Source organism: Caretta caretta, chromosome 9 (genome assembly GCF_965140235.1).
Source record: "Caretta caretta isolate rCarCar2 chromosome 9, rCarCar1.hap1, whole genome shotgun sequence".
Classification (NCBI taxonomy): domain Eukaryota; kingdom Metazoa; phylum Chordata; order Testudines; family Cheloniidae; genus Caretta; species Caretta caretta.
The window spans coordinates 84,236,080-84,255,422 of NC_134214.1; the positions used below are offsets into that span (position 1 = coordinate 84,236,080).

Here is a 19,343-nt window from a genome sequence, read left to right on the forward strand (position 1 = left end):
TATTGCTTCTGAGGGTTTTTTTATTATTTTTGTGAGGAATTCTATAGCAAAAGTGTTTGGCTTGCAGGATAACATGAGGAGAGTAAAACCAAGTTTTAACTTTCCCTGATCTCATTTGGAAGGCTTTGACAGCAGTGCTTATAAATTGTTAGAATGAACCAGTATACTTTCAACTATCTCCACTGTGCACCTATTTTTAAGTGTGTTCCTCAGACCTAAGTACATTTTGTATTGCACATACTCAATACTAAATATTCAGACAGTGATATCTGTATTAAATCAAACCCAGTTATTTTCCAGCCAAGCAAAGATTCTAGGCCATAATGAGGGCTATGTTATACCAAGTCTCAAGTTTCAAACTCCATCCTTTTTTGCTGAAAACTGGTCTAAAAATAATGTAGTTACCATTTTCAACCCGGCTTTAATCAAACATGGGAGAAAGTGTTTGCTGAAAATTTGCCAAGCAAATTCTGCTTTAGATCAGAACCCACGATAGAAGATATCAGCCCTAAAGTTTAGTGTTTTGGAAGCTGTGTGTGTGAAAACAGAAGCTTGTACTAGCAACTGCTTTGCAACCATAACTACAGCAGACTCCTGCTGTAATTAGATATGATAACCAGTATGCAATGCTGAATCTTATCAGAATAGCTGAACGCCCTTTTTACATTTGATTTTTTAGAGCTTGAAATTAACTTTTTCAGCCTAGTTAAAATAGATCAGTGGGCATAGGGATGAACTATTCCAGGAAGTTGATCTCCAGTCTGCCCAACACATTTTGTGGACCCTTCAAATTTACATGCAATCTATAAAGGCTGCATCATCAATGACACAGACATGCCAAAACAGGAGCCATCAGCTGCCAATGTGCAGCATTCTGTATAAAATCACAGCAGACATTAGAGCTGGCCGGAAAATTCTGATGACAAATGGAAATTGAATTTTTTGAAAAGATTTGAAATGTTTTCCCGTTTCTAGCAGATGTATTTTCACGCTGCTGAGCTCACACTAACTCAGAGCAGATGCTGATGCCTACCCCAGTATGACTTTTTGAGGGATGTTCTAATTTAATTCTTTCCTTGCCTGCACACTACTTACTCAAGGATGGCTAGTTTAGATGACTTTCAGAACATTTGGCTAACAAAACTCCAATGTGAGGAAAAGGCAGAGAGAGAGAGAGAGAGAGAGAAAGAGAAAGAGAAAGAGCTAGAGCTGCCTTCATGACTCTCAAAGGGGCCCTAATCCCTTTATAAACAAGTTCATCCCTTTATAACAATAATAATATTACTTTGCACTTCATCCAAGTTCTCAAGGCATCTTGCAATGGTGAAAGAGTATCATCATCCAATTTTTGCCTCAGAAGGGCACCTGTCAACACGCCACAAGGCCAGGTGAAAAGAATGGCAGGATGTTGATGACCGGTCTGCGTCCATAAGATTCTCTCCCAAGTGATCTCATGTACACATTTTCCACTAGTGGTTGCACAATGATGGCTTCAATTAAGTGCACTTACCAAGAAATAACACAATAGCATGAGCACACTTTACTGTGTAATTACCCCTGATTCCAGAGGAGTCTCCATGAACATAGTGATTTCGCTGTTACTGTGTAATCACATCCCGTATTTCACTGTAACTATGCAATTAAGCTGTCACAACTCTAGCGGCAGATGCAAGAGCAAAAGAGAGCGTCCATCTTTTCCTTTTATAAAGAGCACTATTGCTTGTGGTTCATATTGCAGCAGCACCTACGGGCCTCAATCCCATAGAAGCTCCACTGTGTTAGGTGCCACACGACACACAGGAAGATACAATCCCTGTCTGGAGGATGTTACAATCTAATTTGAAACAAGACACAATTTCCATATGTAACCAACACTAGAAGGGAAGTGTGTGAGGGAAGATGAGGCAAATGGTGATAAGATCACCTGGTTACAGGCTACCTCTGTGTACAACATGATGGTTCTGTAGAAAGGGCAAAGTTACCAGCCTGCAAAGTAACGAGGACTTCTAGCTGTATTCACCTCATGTGGAGATATGATAGGCTAACTCGGAAAGATTGTACCTCGGAAAGATTTCTCATAGCCCAGTTGAAATGAACAGGGCCATCAGCGTCTATGGGAGATTTATGGAGATTGTTGGACTAGGGTTCTGGTCACGGGACTGCGCATCGCGAAGTCACGGGTGGGTCGGGAGAAGGGCACTCAGGTTTAACAAGATGGCACCCACTGACTTTTTTCACTCAAGATGGAAACTGGAGATACCTTTGTGTGCCAACATTGTATTCAAAGGCAGATTGTGGCTGGCCTGTGTGTTGGTGCCCATCGAGTGAGGAGCGGGGTGTAATGCCCCCCTCCCCAGTGCAGGGGCCAGCTGCATTTGCATTCCCTCTGTTCTGCTACGCATAGGTACTACTCCCTCTGATAGTGCCACCAGGGCACAAGCCACCCAAAGGGCTTGTGAAATCAAAGCCATGCTCACAGAGCTGGCCAACCATAGAGGAGAGCATGTGCTGCATCTCTTAAAAGGAGGTACTGTAGGCATTCTCCTCCCATGGAAGAGCTCCAGGCATCATCATGCCTCAGTAGACAAAATGTCTCCCTTGCTCCCATCATGGCTTCACCCTCCTGCTATTGAGGGCTCTGGCTAAAAGGCATAATGTGGTCGTAAGTAGCCATTGCTATGAGTTACACTTGATGTGCACACCAGGATTGGAGGTGATCTTACCAAAAAAAAAAAATCTCCCTCAAACAGCAGGGAAGAAAACAATATATGGTAGTTTCATCCTTTCATATTTTATTTTCCCATGGCCAGGCAAGGAGGTAAAAGACTGGGAAACCAACCTGATTCACCTTTATGTCCCTGTAGAGCACAATCCATTCTGGAACCAGAGAAGCCACCATGACATATGTCCCAGAACCTAACAGTGGTGTCTGTGACATCTTGTCTGGAAGTCCCCAAAGGCTGTGCGCTGCATTTTTTCTCCATTGCCTCCAGCAAGTGTTTTAATGACACGTTTTATTTTAACAATTTTGTGGCCAGCCAGCAAAGTACCTTGGGTTAGTGTACAGATTGTTAATACCACCTCAGTCATCAGCAGAATAGTGGTGGGAATCAGTTACCTGCCTATCAAAAACACTTTAATTAAAGACCATCTTCCACTGTGACTGTTCTTCACACTTCACCCCTCACAGGATGCTCTCCCAGCAAATGAGCAGAACAGCTAGTGTGTTGCTTGCCATGGGTTCTTTTATTTCCTAACTCCCAGATGCCTGTTTCCCTGATTGTATTTGTGGTCCAAAGGGGATGCATTACTTCCACACCTCCCTGGCTCCGTAGGGCCACAAAAGCGAGATGGGAGTCTGGAGCACAATTTGTTGTCAGAGGTTTATTTCCACCCATTTAGGATGGCAAAATAGAGAGGTGAGATATTCAGGCCATTATAAACATGACTGTTTCTGCTGTCCATCTCAGTCTTTCCTCTCTGTGTCCCATCATCCTTGGTATCTACAGCCTGGGAACACAATTTACCTTAGGTTGGGAGGAAGTGATTACCTTCTGCTGTTGAATGGACCCTCCGTCACTGAACTGTGGGCAGGGGGCCGTGCAGCGTGGTCACCCTCATTTGAAATTCCCTTCTATTATCTTCTTTAATCCACTGCCCATCACATGCTTACCACATGCTGACTCTTTCCATCCTGTCCCGTTGCTATCCCTCTCCTTGTTGGCCGTATGGTGACCAGACAGCAAGTGTGAAAAATCAGGATGGGGGTGGGCGGGTAATAGGAGCCTATATAAGAAAAAGACCCAAAAATCAGGTCTGTCCCTATAAAATTGAGACATCTGGTCACCCTAGTTGGCTGGGGTTCTATGGGAGAATTACCCCAGAAGATGCGATAGAGATGTGATATTGTCTTAGTATCACCACATTCAGGGCGGTCAAGCAGGGGAGGGCATAAGGAGGCACAATGTTTCCCAGAGGCACCACCTGTCTTGGGGCAAATTCCCAGCTCCAGGCCAGATTGTGCTGGGCTCTTATGGCAGAGCAGGGTAGGAACTTTCCCCATACTTGTGTGCCCTACAAAAGGGCCAGGCAGAATTCCAGCCTCTATGGTTTGGGCTGGGGCCATTGGTTTGCTCTCCTCTCATGTGTACATTCTGCACGTGGGAGGGGAGAAGGGTGGGATAAGCCGCACCTCACAAAGAGGTGTAGTAGGGTAGACACTGTCTCTGTGTGCCTGGGAGCTGTGGGGGCACTTGGGTGAATGCTTCCTCATGGTTCCTCTGAGATGGCACTCCTCCATCCTGCCCCTTGTTATGGCCAGACCTCAATGGCACAGTTAAGCCATCAGTATTTGCACTCATTTTCAAACCTCATAGTCCCGATTTCATTCTCACAGGGTCCCAGTCTGTGATCCTTGCTCTGCAAAGTAGTCCCTTTGATTTTGTGGGCTCTGCCTGAGAGGTATGGTCCTAATCAACATGAGTAAGGGGATCAATAACCTGTAAGGGCCACACCTGCTTCTTATTTGAGAGGTAGCCCAAGAACATTTGTATCATTATGATGAGTAATATAGCTTGTCCACTCCTGCATAGATTGGAAAGGTCACACATCATTGCATTTTGCAAAGTGATTGGGTTTTTTTTCTTTTTTTTTAATGATAGTTTTATGCTTGATTTGCCTGGAGTACACAGTGTGTTGGGCAACAGGCTTCCCAAATTAGTGCTGGGGGGAAAACATAGAGAGGAGAGGCCGGCAGTATGCTCATGTGTCAATTAAAGCTGAGCCACATCAGAGTTAAGAGTTAAAAATAACATGAATGACTTTGTTCTCTCTGTAGGTGACCTGTCTCCACGATTTCTTTGGGGATGACGATGTGTTTATTGCCTGTGGTCCGGAAAAATTCCGCTATGCACAGGATGACTTTTCTCTGGATGAAAACGGTAATATCTCATGCACTGATCTCTATTCTGTCTACTTGGGGTTTTTCTTCCTCCACCCCACCCCACCCCACCCCAGTTTGATTGAAGTTGCTTGTATTTTATTGCTTTTTTTTTAAGCACAAGTAATTTAGCATCCTTTGGGCTTATTGGACAGTCAGTGAATATTGTAATCTGATGGATATTGACTGATTTGCCACAAGGCAGAATAGGTGGATTCATTAAAGGCACTAACATTTTCTACTAATTGAAAAGCAACATAATCTGTTAGCAAATGTCCTCCTAGTTATATGCATATGGTTGATTGTAGTATCAGTTACTCCATCCCCAAGTAATAAAAACAGACTCACAAAATGATCACCACTCTTGTGCTTGAAAGATGTATGTGTGTGTGTATGAAATGGGAGCTAAGGCAGTTATGAACTAAGGTTCCTTCACTATCTACTGTGGTTGATTGTAAAAAGTAGTAAGAGTTGAAAAGGGGTGAAAATTTTAGAGCATGCTATCCCTTTTGGGGATGATCTGTCATCACGGTTTGTCTCCAGTCCAACTGCAACACCACATTTATAGTCCTGAAGGTATCAATGATAAACTAAGATATGAAATCTATGATATCAAGGAACATACACATCTTAATTGTAGGATTTACCCAAGCGGTCATAGGTGCTTGCAGTTATCCAGTGATTGCACACCTGTCCGGCCAAAGTCTCTGCTGCTGTCAATTAGTGCAACTCCACTGACTTCCGTGGAGTTTTGTCCATTTATATGGGCAGAAAATTTGATCGTTAGACTTCAGCTTGATGCTTCCCAAGACGCCTGAGGTATTTAGGTATCCTTAGGTGTGAGCTATTATATGCTACAAATGCAACAAAGCATTAGCGTCCAAACAGTGCTTTGCATTCAATATCAGCGTGAGAGTCAAGTGAGGTCTGCTCTTCTTGAAATTCGGGAGTTTTATGACAGCTCCTGGAGTCTGTCTTTATTTGAATCTAGTATTTTTGACTTGCATAACTCAGATTAAACAATGTGGTGGTCTCTGTGTTTCAGAGAGAGTTTCCAACATTCTGCTGAAGCTTTGCACACAGAGAATGAAGCCCTTGTTGAGCCGAAGAGGCTGTCTACAACCAGAGCTTCGCTTATATTTTAACACCACACAGTTCACGCAGCTCTGAGGGATCTCCATGCTGTAAAACTGCTTGCATGAAATCCTAGCAGAACAACTTGAAAGGGGGCCGAGCTTTTCCAGTTTGGATGTCTGTTAACAAAAATAAGCCTGGCCTGATTTTCAGAGGCACTGAGCTGCAAGTGCTCAGGAACTCCCAAAAGCAGACAGCGTCCCCTTCGCCCGCACCATCTTCCCATTCTCCACCAGCATCCCTCTCTGTTATATATCACACAACACAGGGATCCAGGATATCTTTCATTACAATCTCTTTTGTCACGGGCATGTCTGCCTCCCCAGCTGGAAGATGTGCACTCAGATTGCTGGCCATTAGGTCCTGTCTGATGAGACGTCAAGAGACAAGATGAGAAGTAGTACAAGCAAGATGTATGTCATCTTTTCCCTCCAAAATGCCCATCAAAAGTTCATCCTTCAAATTCCTGCTGCTGAGACCCGGTACTCTTCCAGAATTGCCATGTCTCTTGTGAACCCACTGATCTTGGCAGCAGCGTCTTAGGCTGAAAGAGCCAGTCTTATAGCAAGCTAATTAAAAACTCGGTGAAATCCTAACTCTATTGAAGACAATGGGAGTTTTGCCATTGACTTCAGTGGGGTCAGGATTTCACCCTCTCTCCGTGTGTGGATCTGTCCAGATACACAGACACACAATGGCTGCCTTTAAAATGTCAGTATTTTCCAATGGTTATCACACAGTGGCATATGAGATCCCCCACTATTTCCATGATCAATTATAGGGAAATACTGTTGTCTTTTAATGGCAACTGCTTCCATCCCTTCCTTTGTTTATGCATATGAAATGGGGTCTATATCAACTCAGCTATAACTATGGAGACACGATCAGTGCTTCTTTAATACCATCTATAAGATACCATATTCTTTTAAAAACATTCCGCCTCCCTACATCAGATTCAGTTTTTGTATATCATGCATCTTGTGTCATTAAGCAACAGAGTGACCGGGTTCAGTGCTCATTCTAATTAGCCGCGTATGGTATCCCTGGAGCACAATGCCAAGTACTGGCATAATTTCCTCTTTTTATCATATTGCATGACCCAAAAGCAAACTTTCCAGCAAACTGTCTGGAAGAAAGAAAATGAGGCTGGCTGCCTCATTTCAAGCGGGGGCGGTGGGGGCTGGAGGGAATTAGGGCGATTACATTTTCATAGATGTAGAAATAAACAAATAACATACATTTGGGTCAGACACCTTGTTTTCGGTTGACCAATCATTCATCTGCTGCGTGCTGCCTTACTTCATTTCCATTAGGGAATCCAGTCAAGGGGATTTTAAATCCCAACTAATGCTGGCCGAGCTGAGCTTTGCCCATGAAACACGGGCTGTATGTGGGAGATTTAACTTGGAGAACCACCATAATGTCCATTTGTAAGGGTATCCGTGCAGAAGATCTAGGTCTAAGGACACAGGGCTGAACTAATCAGCATTTAACAAAGGGGAAATCCTCTTCTTCTTATCCTCCCCCTATCTGGATGAAATTAATAACTTTAAGAAGTGGAGAAGTACTCTTCCAGGTATCTCTCAGTTCAAGTAACCGCTGAGTTCAAGATTTGGAATGCTTGAAATCCTAGTTCCCATGAAGCTTTGTAGCATTTCTATGCCTCTTTGGAGCCTTCGTAAATGGTGTTTACATTTTTCTCTCTACCCAGTGCATTTATTTTTTAAGAAAACACAGTCGGACTGTAATTTACTTGTGAGTGTAAGAGCATGGGCAGAGTGCCCAGGAGACAGGACTTCATTTTTGTACATCTGCATATGGTGCAGCTCCCAAAAGACTGTGGCTTGGAGAAGTCACAGAAGAGGGTTTGTTCAGTCTGAGTGAAATTCTCTCTGGTGCAGATGGTCTATGCACCACTTAAAGTCTTTAATGCAGGGCCATAAGTGAGGCTTAAGTGGTTGAGTGAGGCTTGTGCTGGTTTTCTGCACCTGAGTAAATTTCACTCATTGTCCATAGCTGTTACACATGGTCTGGTTAGTGTGGACTGCATTTTGTCACCTGTTACCCTGGCCTCAGCTGGCCAGGAGACATATTAATTGTTCTTTATTCTGACTTTTCCCACGGTGCACTCTGACCATTGTCAATATGCTACAGAGATTAATTAGTCAATGGACTCAATTCATCACCTAGGGTGGGCCAGTGGAAACCAGCACAGCCGAGGCTGCAGAGCCATTGCTGTGGTAAGTTTGCCTGGAGTAAGAGCATAGAGGTGCAAACCACTTGCAACCCCACTCTGCCAGGGGAACCAAACTGAGCTAGGCAGGCACAGAATCAGCACCTCTGACAAGTGAGCGCTGCTGGATTTTAATGCTGCCCTCCCTCAGGGTGAATCTCCTCTCTGATGCAGCCCCCCTGATAGCCATGTGGGAATGCCAGCTGCCTCCTGCGCTCAGAGGTGTTCAATCTTCCCCAGTGTTTGTAAAGCAAATTGAAAATATGAAGTGCTGTGCTGTCTTGTATTTCTTTCATTAGATTGTGCAATACATACCCTGTGCCCTCGGTGCTTTCCACGGGGTAAAAGGCCCCTAGCAATTAAGGTCAATAAGAGAACTAAATACGCTTGTCATTTATTTTATTAGAGTGCCGTGTAATGAAAGGGAATCCTCCAACCACTCCAGGCAGCAAGTCGTCCCCAACCCCTCAGAAGAGCTCAGCAAAGAGTCCAGCCCCCATGCGCCGGAGCAAGTCTCCAGCCGATTCAGGTAACCATCAAGATGGTGAGTGATTGTTTTCCAGTGGATGAATATTGACTCCATCCACACAAGGAAACAAATGCCATGTATCTTTCGATACAGTGACCTCCGGCATTTCCTGTTATTTTTATTTATATGCATTGTGATAATGTCTAAAGATTCCAATTAAGATCAGGGCCCTGTTATTCTAGCCCCTGTACAAACACAGAGTAAGGTACAGCTCCTGTTCCAACAGCTTACCATCTTGAATAGACAAGACAATGAAGGTGAGAGAAAGGGAATATTATTTATCCCCATTCTACAGATAAGGAACTGAGGCATAGAGAGATCCAATTTTGTCAGATTAGGTGTTTCTTTTCTCTTAGATGTACTTTAATTTAAAATAACCTCCTGTGCAATGTGAGTGTTAATAATTATGTAGTCTGGAAACATGCCTGTTTAATCCCTATTTAAGAAAACTAAGAACCTTGCCCATTGCAGAAGCTGGCCATAGACTCATTAAAATAATACAGAGGAACCTGTAAATACAGGTGCTGGAAGTAACTAAAATGGAAATCTTCATTTGCTACAGTAGCTTTTCATATTTCAGTAGCGTGGGATCTGCCTCTCTCCCTCCAGGATAGAAACTGGCAGGTTGTCTAGCAGCTGTTCATGTAGCATGCCTGTGATAGGTGTATATGTGCCTGATGCAATTTGAAGCCAAGCCTAAACATTACATCTCTGATAATGGATACTTGGTGGAATCATATTATAGGAACAGTGGGCCTAGGGTGTTAATATTAACCATCAGAATACTTCCTCCAGGAGATGCAGGGAATGGCTTCTAATTAAAGTGGCAGACCCCCCTCAGAAGCAGGTCCCAAGGTGCCTGCCCAGTCTAAATAGGGTTACCCAAAATGCCAACGGAGCACACAAAATCTTTTTACCCTCATAGAACACATGACCAGAATCATCATTTGTTCTCCCAGCCCCTTTATGCCTTGTAATTCAACGTGTGTGACTGGCCAAAAGAAAGCTAACCACTGCATTGCATTGGAAATATCTTAGGCTTTTTGGAAATAAAGCTTTTAATAATTAGTTTTTAATGATATTTTCCACAAGAAGCAGTTCATTAATTTTATTACAATGCTCTTAAAATATAGAAGAATACTAAGTTAAATTAATAGTGTCAAAATTGTATGGTTTAAAAATTGTTCTGTCTCTAAAAGATATTTTATTCCTTATTTATATTCCTTTCCTTCATGATTCTAGCCATGTGCTTTTCTTAAAACCCATGCCCTTGCTACAATCCCAAACGCATACTATATTTGCGTAAGTGTATTGACAGCATGATCCAAAGCCTATCGTCAATGGACGAACTCTGACTTCACTGAGCTTTGGATCAGGCCCTGAATGCATTATGGGATATTACTTAAGCCTTCCTCTAAAGGATCAGGTATTAATCTCTTCCAGAAACAGAACTGTAGACTATATAGATAAACAGTCCAACACGATGTAGCACCTTCTATTGCTGATATCCTACTTGCTGAGCAACTCAGTATGAACAAAGTGGTGACTCATGGCTTTGCTGGTGGGTCACACAGGGAACATGCAAGAGTTTGTCTGCATTATATAAATCAGTAAGTAGGACATTTAGAACTGCTTATCATTTCTGGATATGGTAGTAAATGGTCTGGAGGTAAGACCAACAATGAAAGACAACTTTCAAGTAGATCCCTCTAATCCATCTTGACAGTGACCCTTTAACACTTTCATGGGTGTTCTCAATATGGAAAGAAATGGTTGCCTGTTCTGTTTCATAAGAAAAAAAAATCAGTTGAACCTTTTGGTGCTGTTACTGTAATCAGCAGATCCTTTGTAGTTTTGTCAGGATGGAGAGAAGAAGGAACACCCTTTTGCCTTCCTGTTCCATTGAGTTTGCTCTGGGTTTACAGTACTGATTAGGTCAGACTTTACATACACACTACATGAGAGAGAACACACTATTTCATAAACGATCAATAGGCTCAGCTGGATCTTGGTGGTACCAAATTACTAGAGACAAGTAAGATGAGCAAGAAAGTGATGCCGAATAAGGTCCTTATTAATAGAATATTTTGACCCATTTTCATACAGTTCTCACATATTTTATCTGAGTAAAATTCAGAATGAATCTTTGCTTCATAGATTCATAGATACTAAGGTCAGAAGGGACCATTATGATCATCTAGTTTGACCTCCTGCACAACGCAGGCCACAGAATCTCACCCACCCACTCTTGCGAAAAACCTCTCACCTATGTCTGAGCAATTGAAGTCCTCAAATCGTGGTTTAAAGACTTCAAGGAGCAGAGAATCCTCCAGCTAGTGACCCGTGCCCCAGGCTACAGAGGAAGGCGAAAAACCTCCAGGGCCTCTTCCAATATGCCCTGGAGGAAAATTCCTTCCTGACCCAAAAAATGGTGATCAGCTAAACCCTGAGCATATGGGCAAGATTCACCAGCCAGATACTACAGAAAATTCTTTCCTGGGTAACTCAGATCCCACCCCATCTAACATCCCATCACAGGCCATTAGGCCTATTTACCATGAATATTTAATTACCAAAACCATGTTATCCCATCATACCATCGCCTCCATAAACTTATCGAGTTTAATCTTGAAGCCAGATAGATCTTTTGCCCCCACTGCTTCCCTTGGAAGGCTATTCCAAAACTTCACTCCTCTGATGGTTAGAAACCTTCATCTAATTTCAAGTCTAAACTTCCCAGTGACCAGTTTATATCCATTTGTACTTGTGTCCACATTGGTACTGAGCTTAAATAATTCCTCTCCCTCTCTGGTATTTATCCCTCTGATATATTTATAGAGAGCAATCATATCTCCCCTCAACCTTCTTTTAGTTAGGCTAAACAAGCCAAGCTCCTTGAGTCTCCTTTCATAAGACAAGTTTTCCATTCCTCGGATCATCCTAGTAGCCCTTCTCTGTACCTGTTCCAGTTTGAATTCGAGTAAGTTAATTTTTCTGCAGTTCATTAGACCTCCTATCCCTACTTGTAAAAGTTGTTTCCTTTCTCATTCTTTCCATTATTCACTTATTGGAAGTTGGAATTTCCCAGTGTCTATTCTATTCTGTTCTATTATATATAAGTTCTTATACCCATGCTCATCATCATAGTATCTAAGCACCAATATGATGCCCTCTGACATAGATATAGACCTTAATGCCCCCTGAGCCCTAGTCATTACATTGATATTATGGTGATGAGCATGGTAGAGGAACCTGTATAGAATATAACATATTTCCTTGGGTTTATCATCTTTATTATGCAATTTCTCTGCAAGACCAGATGGGCAAACTACACTTTATTCATCATCAACAAAAATCAGAATGTACACAGCAGTGGATTTGCCTCTGGCCATCATTCAAGAGTGTTTACCTGAGCCCACACCCTCATACATACAGACAATGTAAATCTTAAGGCAAATTCTGCCTCCAGTACTGTGGCTCATTTGTCAGCAAGGAAACTAATGCTGTTTGCAGATATTGGACAAAAGGAATAGGTTGCTTATACAGTACTGGTAGAGAGACCTGCCTCAGCACAGCCTTCTTGTGCTGATGGTCCTGATGATGCAGCTTTGATAGCCTGAAAATGAAAGCACTTGCCCTACTCTTGGGTCCTAGAAACACTTTTGATCTGTATGTGTTGACATATATATAAAATATTTCCTACATTAAGGATTTGGAACCATTTGCTACACATGAAGCAGTGGTGGTACACTGGATAATTCATAGGTATGGGCGCCTGGAGACCTCGGTTCTATTCCTGTCTGTGCCAGTGACTTAGTTTGTGACCTTTGGCACATCACTTAACCTTTCCCCTTCTTTTGGGGATAGTGATACTTACGATCCTTGCACAGTGCTCTGTAATGCACAGATGAAAAACTGGTGGAAAGATTCACAGAAAAAGCTTTGAAATGGTTTTTATCTCTATATAACTGGAGAGCAGTCTAGACAAAAAAACTAAACTGGTCTCACAATCTCAGAAAAGTCCCAGCGCTGGAATGACTGTGTATGGCATCCTTCATGTTCAAAGTCATCTTCTCTGTCTGTTCCCGGGCCCACCATTTTTGTGCCTTCCTGCTGGGGTAGCTGGTTGATTTGGCCTGCAATCTCTAGCTCTCCCTCATTACCTTCCCCCAAACTCAAGGAGGGCCAACCAAGCTGAAGTTAAGCCCTTATTTGTCATTGACCTGAGACAACCCTGCAGTCTGTCCCATATTCACTATTGTCATGTATCCATTGATATGCATTACATTGTCAGATTATGCAGGTGAATTGGGACCTACAGCATTCCTGGAGCACCACTGAACGCTGGGTGCATATTTGCTATTTCAGCTCCAGTCACTGAAGTTAGAACTGCTTGTGGATTGCTGCATGTTAATAGTTAAGAAAATATAAAAAGGCAGGTATGTAAGGCTGCCTCTGAGTAACCTAATTATAGCCACTGTCCGCTTGATATGACTGGGAATGTACTGATTATTCTGCTCTGCTTTGGGAGTTTTTATTATGGCAACCCTGGGAGAGTCTCACACAACTATGTACACAATCAGATCTCATGCCCCAAACCCCCAAATTAACAATGATAAAAAAAATCCTTCCATTGTCATTAAAAACAAGCATCAGGCCAAAGGGGCCTGTGCATGGAAGGGCCACAACACTGATCGTGGCAGTTTGCTGGTCTAGCTGGTCTTAGAAGTAGAACAGGAATTGCTAGCACGTTGTTGCCTTCTGCCGGAGGAAGTTTCTCTTCAGTCTCTTCTCTTCAGGAATGTCTTATTCAGTCTAGACACACCCTGGATGCACCGTGAAAGACTCAGTTCCCTCCAAAATGAGGGCTCTATCTAGAGGCATCCAAATCTCACCTCCTCAAGGTACCCTCCAAAAATGAGTTAGCTAATCTGTAGGAAGAGGTCAAACTATTTTCTTGGCACACTCCTGCTCTGCCTTTATTTACCAGACGCATTCAATCTTGTTTTCCCATTAACTGTAAACAAAAGCTACCTGAGCTGTCTTGGTTCCTGGCCACTTCTTATTCATTGTAATGAGACTGTCTATTCGCATCAATGTTTTCAGCCGTTTGTAATATCTCTGAGATGTTCAATCTTTTACTTGTGTCGTCACTGATGCCAGGAACTAGAACTAACATTCATTACAATAAGGAATCGCCTCAAAATATTCAGTAGGTAACCAGCCATATTCCTTGTGAACCAAGCATTTCCTTTCCTTCTCCAGAAGACAAATATTGGATTGTCACAGAGGCACAGGGTTTCTGAGAAACAATAATCACATTCTACTGATGAGAGCAAGCTTTCTATCTCCTGGGGTGTCCCTTCTTTCCTCTCACTGATAGAGTTGTGGCAGGCCTGTACATTTAGCTTCTCAGTGCTGCCTATGTCATTTCTCTTTTGATACAGTGGCTATTCCCAACACTGAGTGGAGTGTTGCCATATGATGGGTCATTTCCTGAGTCTCAGATTGAACTTCCTTGTTGCTTTGACACTGATGGTTTCTCACATATTATCATGGCAATGTGAACTAATCCATTGAATGTCTCAAATTGTTAGCAGTTCAGAATGTACTTCCATAGAATCTTTTTGCTTGTCCTTGTTTCCTGGGAGCCCGATGGCGGCCCAACTTTTCACCACCATCGTCCAACAGCCTCCCAGATTGCTGTCCCTAGGCATAGAGGGAGAGCAAGATTCATGGAGATGATAAGAGCAAGTAGGTCTGGGGTGGAGTCAAGTCTCTGTACCTTTGCTCCCAAAGCACCAACCAGTAGAACTAAACTGGTGCAGGGAGAGTTTCAGGGACTTGTAAATTGCACCTGAAAAGAGTCTGTAGCAGGTTACTTTCCCCCTGGAGTAAGGGGGAGCAGGAAGGGAATTATAATTCGGGACTTTACCTAAAGGTTCAGTCTAGCCCTCCATAATTCAAAAATTCAGAAAGGCAGATTCTATCCATCTCACTCATCATGAGCAGTACCCTACTGCCAAGAGAAGGCCCATTGATTTCAATAGGACTATTCTCATAGTAAGATATTATCCAGGGTAAGGACAGCACAATCTGACCCAAAGGTAAGTTTCCTTAGAATTTCTCTTTCCTTTCCCTGTGCTATCTAGGTTGTAAGATATAAGTGGAATTAACAGATCTGGAACTCCAAATGCAGGGATCACTGGTGGCTAAACACCCAGGGCCTGATTGTGATCTCACGTACATCACTATAAACTAGTGGATCCCATTGTGCCTTATGAAATTCTTAGAGCAGTCTAAAGGGTCCATAAAAGGGGGATTAAACTGCCCCGGCAAAATAGAACCTGACAGACAGCTGTCATAGGAACTATATGCTGTTCTTGCTCCTGTCCCCTTGTTCAGGGAGCATGTTGAACGAAGGGTGGGTAAGAGGGGGCATGGCCCTAGAGCATTGCTTTCTAGTTATTACGTTCTGGCATAACAGCCCACACAAGGCTGTTACAGGCTGGTGCAATTTAGAGCAGCCCCCAAGGTAGTTCTACATTATGCCATTGGTCAGGCAGGCCCTGGCTATGGCAGGACTGGGGAGGCACAGAGGTGGCAGGAAAAGGAGAACGTGCAAGGTGGGCCAAATGATTTAAGTCAATGTAAAGCCAGCATAAGTAAGATCAAAATTGGGACAACAGATCTTTAACACCTGGAATAATTTAAAAACAAACAAAAATACAGAGATAAATATTAGGTAATGAGGTCAGGTGGAAAATGTTGTTTTTGTCATTTATCATTTGCATTTATTTATTTTGAAAAATGTATTTACTCTATCAGTAACATTTACTAAACTCCCAGAAATTCCTCCCCTACACCATCGGCATTAAACCCATACGATAACGCAGTTTTAGCAAGATATTTTAGGATCAGAACTACAGTGTATATGAAGCAAGAAGCAAAAAGCAAGAGAAAGACCAAGGACAGGGTAGGCCCTTTACTCAATGAACAATAATAGACAACGTGGAAATGACAGAAGTATTTAATGACTTCTTTGTTTCAGTTTTCACCAAGTAGGTTGGCGGTGATTGGACATCTAACGTAGTGAATGCCAGTGAAAATGAGGTAGAATCATAGGCTAAAATAGGGTAAGAACAAGTTAAAAATTACTTAGACAAGTTAGATGTCTTCAAGTCACCATGGCCTGATGAAATGCATCCTAGCGTACTCAAGGAGCTGACTGAGGAGAAATCTGAGCCATTAGCGATTATCTTTGAAAAGTCATGGAAGACGGGAGAGATTCCAGAGGACTGGAAAAGGGCAAATATAGTGCCAATCTATAAAAAGGGAAATAAGGATTTAACTTCTGTACCTGGAAAGATAATGGAGCAAATAATTAAGCAATCAATTTGCAAACATCTAGAAGATTTTAAGATGATAAGTAACAGTCAACATGGATTTGTCAAGAACAAATGGTGTCAAACCAACCTGATGGCTTTCTTTGACAGGGTAACAAGCCTTGTGGATGGGGGGGAATCAGTAGACATGCTATATCTTGACTTTAGCCAAGCTTTTGGTACTGTCTCGCACAACTTTCTCATAAACAAACTAGGGAAATGCAACCTGGAGGGAGCTACAATCAGGTGGGTGCAAAACTGATTAGAAAACCATTCCCAGAGAGTAGTTATCAGTGATTTACAGTCATGCTGGAAGGGCATAACTAGTGGGGTCCCTCAGGGATTGGTTCTGAGTCCTGTTCTGTTCAGTATCTTCATCAATGATTTAGATGGCATAGAGAGTACACTTATAAAGTTTGTAAATGATACCAAGCTGGGAAGGCTTGCAAGTGCTTTGGAGGATAGGATGAAAATTCAAAATGATCTGGACAAACTGGAGAAATGGTCTGCAGTAAATAGGATGGAAGTCAATAAGGAAAAATGCAAAGTACTGCACTTGGGAAGGAACAATCAGTTGCACACATGAAAAATGGGAAATAACTGCCTAGGAAGGAGGACTGCGGAAAGGGATCTGGGAGTCATAGTGGAGCACAAGCTAAATATGAGTCAACAGTGTAACACTGTTGGAAAAAAAGTGAACATCATTCTGGGATGTATTAGTAGGAGTGTTGGATGCAAGACACGAGAAGCAATTCTTCCACTCTACTCCATGCGGATTAGGCCTCAACTGGAGTATTGTGTCCAATTCTGGGCACCACATTTCAGAAAAGATGTGGGAAAACTGGAGAAAGTCCAGAGAAGAGCAACAAAAATGATTAAAGGTCTAGAAAACATGACCTATGAGGGAAGATTGAAAAAATTGGGTTTGTTTAGTCTGGAAAAGAGAAGACTGAGAGGGAACATGATAACTGATTTCAAGGACATAAAAGGTTGTTACAAGCAGGAGGGAGAAAAATTGTTCTTCTTAACCACTGAGGATAGGACAAGAAGCAATGGGCTTAAATTGCAGCAAGGGAGGTTTAGGTTGGACATTAGGAAAAAATTCCTAACTGTCAGGGTGGTTAAGTACTGCAGTAACTTGCCTAGGGAGGTTGTGGAATCTCCATCACCGGAGATTTTTAAGAGGAGGTTAGACAAACAGCTGTAAGGGATGGTCCAGATAATACTTAGTCCTGCCATGAGTGCAGGGGACTGGACTAGATGATCTCCCGAAGTCCCTTCCAGTCCTATGATTCTATAAAATCAATGTTTTATTTTCAGGCTTGAAGAAATAATTCTTTCATGCCTTTTCACTCTTCTGGAGTTTTTGCCTTCGGTAGAATTCATATGTGTCAGATCAGGGTTCAGTTGTACAAATATTTGTTCTGTGACAGGGGAGTCTATGATTTTTCCAGCAAGAAATGATTAACATCAGCATGCCCTCAGTGACTCCCATGGGAGATCAGCAACGCATTGAGTTTAAATTTAAATATGACCTTTTCTAGCTACAGTATCTAGTGGCCTAAGATTGACTTTGGCTCAGGGAACCAATGATCAGATCAGTGAGGGACTGTTTCTGGACTTTAATTTCTTGCTTCTCTAATGGGATAGAGAGACAATTGCATTTCCACAAGGCAGCAACAATTAGCAGAACAGATAAAGAACATCAATCTGGCCTGACTGCAGACCTGACTCCCAAGGGTTTTAAATGAATGTGTTAAAAAGGCAGCAGATGTCTTTGGGATCATGCACAATATTGCTCAAACCAGCCTGCTATCTATTTCGACTTCCACTTAAGCTCCAGCTAGCCATCAATCTTCACTATATAGAGATATTAAATGCTAAAAGCTACGTTAAAAGAACATTAAGATTGTAAAGTCAAGCACTCAGAAGTCAGGAAATCTCTGATTTAAGGTTGCCCATGCAATGTTAATTCAGCCCCCTTTTGTGCATGTGTTATGATAATCTTTAATTACAGGATCACATACAAATTTTTCCATAGGACCCTGCCTCATTCAGTGTGAAAAATTGACAGTGGTCACTGAAAAGTAGCTATTTACTATTTTATTTTATCTGTATTGTTCAATGTTTTGTCCCAGGCCTTACTACTGCATACTGTACAAACCCTGCCCTGAATTCAGAATTATTAATTTCCTCATTGTCTTTTCTGTGGCACTCATCACTATAGTATCTGAGTGCTTCACAAATAATGAGTATTATCCCATTTTACAGATGGGGAAGTGAGGCACAAAGAGATTAATATCAGATTGATCATTAATTTTGGGCTTCTCACTTTGAAATGCCTCGGGCCAGATTTTTCAGAGTACTTAGCGTTATACAGCACTTTATGTTCAAAGCACAGCTCCCATTGACTTCACTTGCAGCTGTAAGTGCTCAGCACTTCTGCAAATCAGACCCCAAGGCCTCAAATCAGGCACCCAGAAAATGAGGAACACACAATTAGTGACCACCTGAGGAAAATTTGGTTTAAGTGATTCCCCCAGCTTCATACAGGAAATCAGTGACAGAGAAGATAGAATCCAGTTCAGCAGGGTAGCATTCAACTGCCTTAACAAGGAGACTGTCCTTTCTCTCCCTGCAGTCCCTGCCTCATTCACTGTCCACCTTCCATCTTCTGCAACAAATGGGGCAGGTGTCTTACAGACAATAGCCTCTTTCACTGCACAGCCCTTATTCATCCCTAGAGCACAGTCCATCCTGTGCACTGAATGAAAAAAGAATATGTAATCACATAGTTAAAGGCTGCATCATAATGAATACTTGCAAGGAGGCTGAATTAAGATTGCACAGGCATATCTACTATTTTACACATATAAACAATAAAGGCTTAATTTGCATTCAACCATGCATTAATTCTGACAGTTGATTATAAAGTCTGGTTTTCCAGGAGCTATGCATATAGGTGCTGGGTGGTGCCGGTAGCCTGTGATAGACAGGTCATACTAGATGATCTCTTAAATTCTAAACTCTATGACTCTATACAGGGCCAGATGCCCAGCTAACATAAATCATCATAGCTGTATTGACTTCAAAAGAGCTATACCAGTTTGACCAGTTAGGACA

General features: G+C 42.3%; 1 protein-coding gene across 4 annotated transcripts in view; it reads left to right on the top strand.

Annotated features, from left to right (window-relative positions):
- DCX (doublecortin) overlaps window positions 1-19,343 on the top strand; it is a 111,589-nt gene that overhangs the window by 66,311 nt on the left and 25,935 nt on the right. For 2 of the 4 annotated variants that reach the window (XM_075132501.1, XM_075132502.1), the window contains exons 4-5: window positions 4,838-4,940; window positions 8,713-8,850. In XM_075132501.1, coding sequence (XP_074988602.1) covers window positions 4,838-4,940; window positions 8,713-8,850 — 241 coding nt within the window. The remainder of the gene's footprint in view (window positions 1-4,837; window positions 4,941-8,712; window positions 8,851-19,343) is intronic. The other 2 variants (XM_075132503.1, XM_075132504.1) reach the window with 1 other exon arrangement.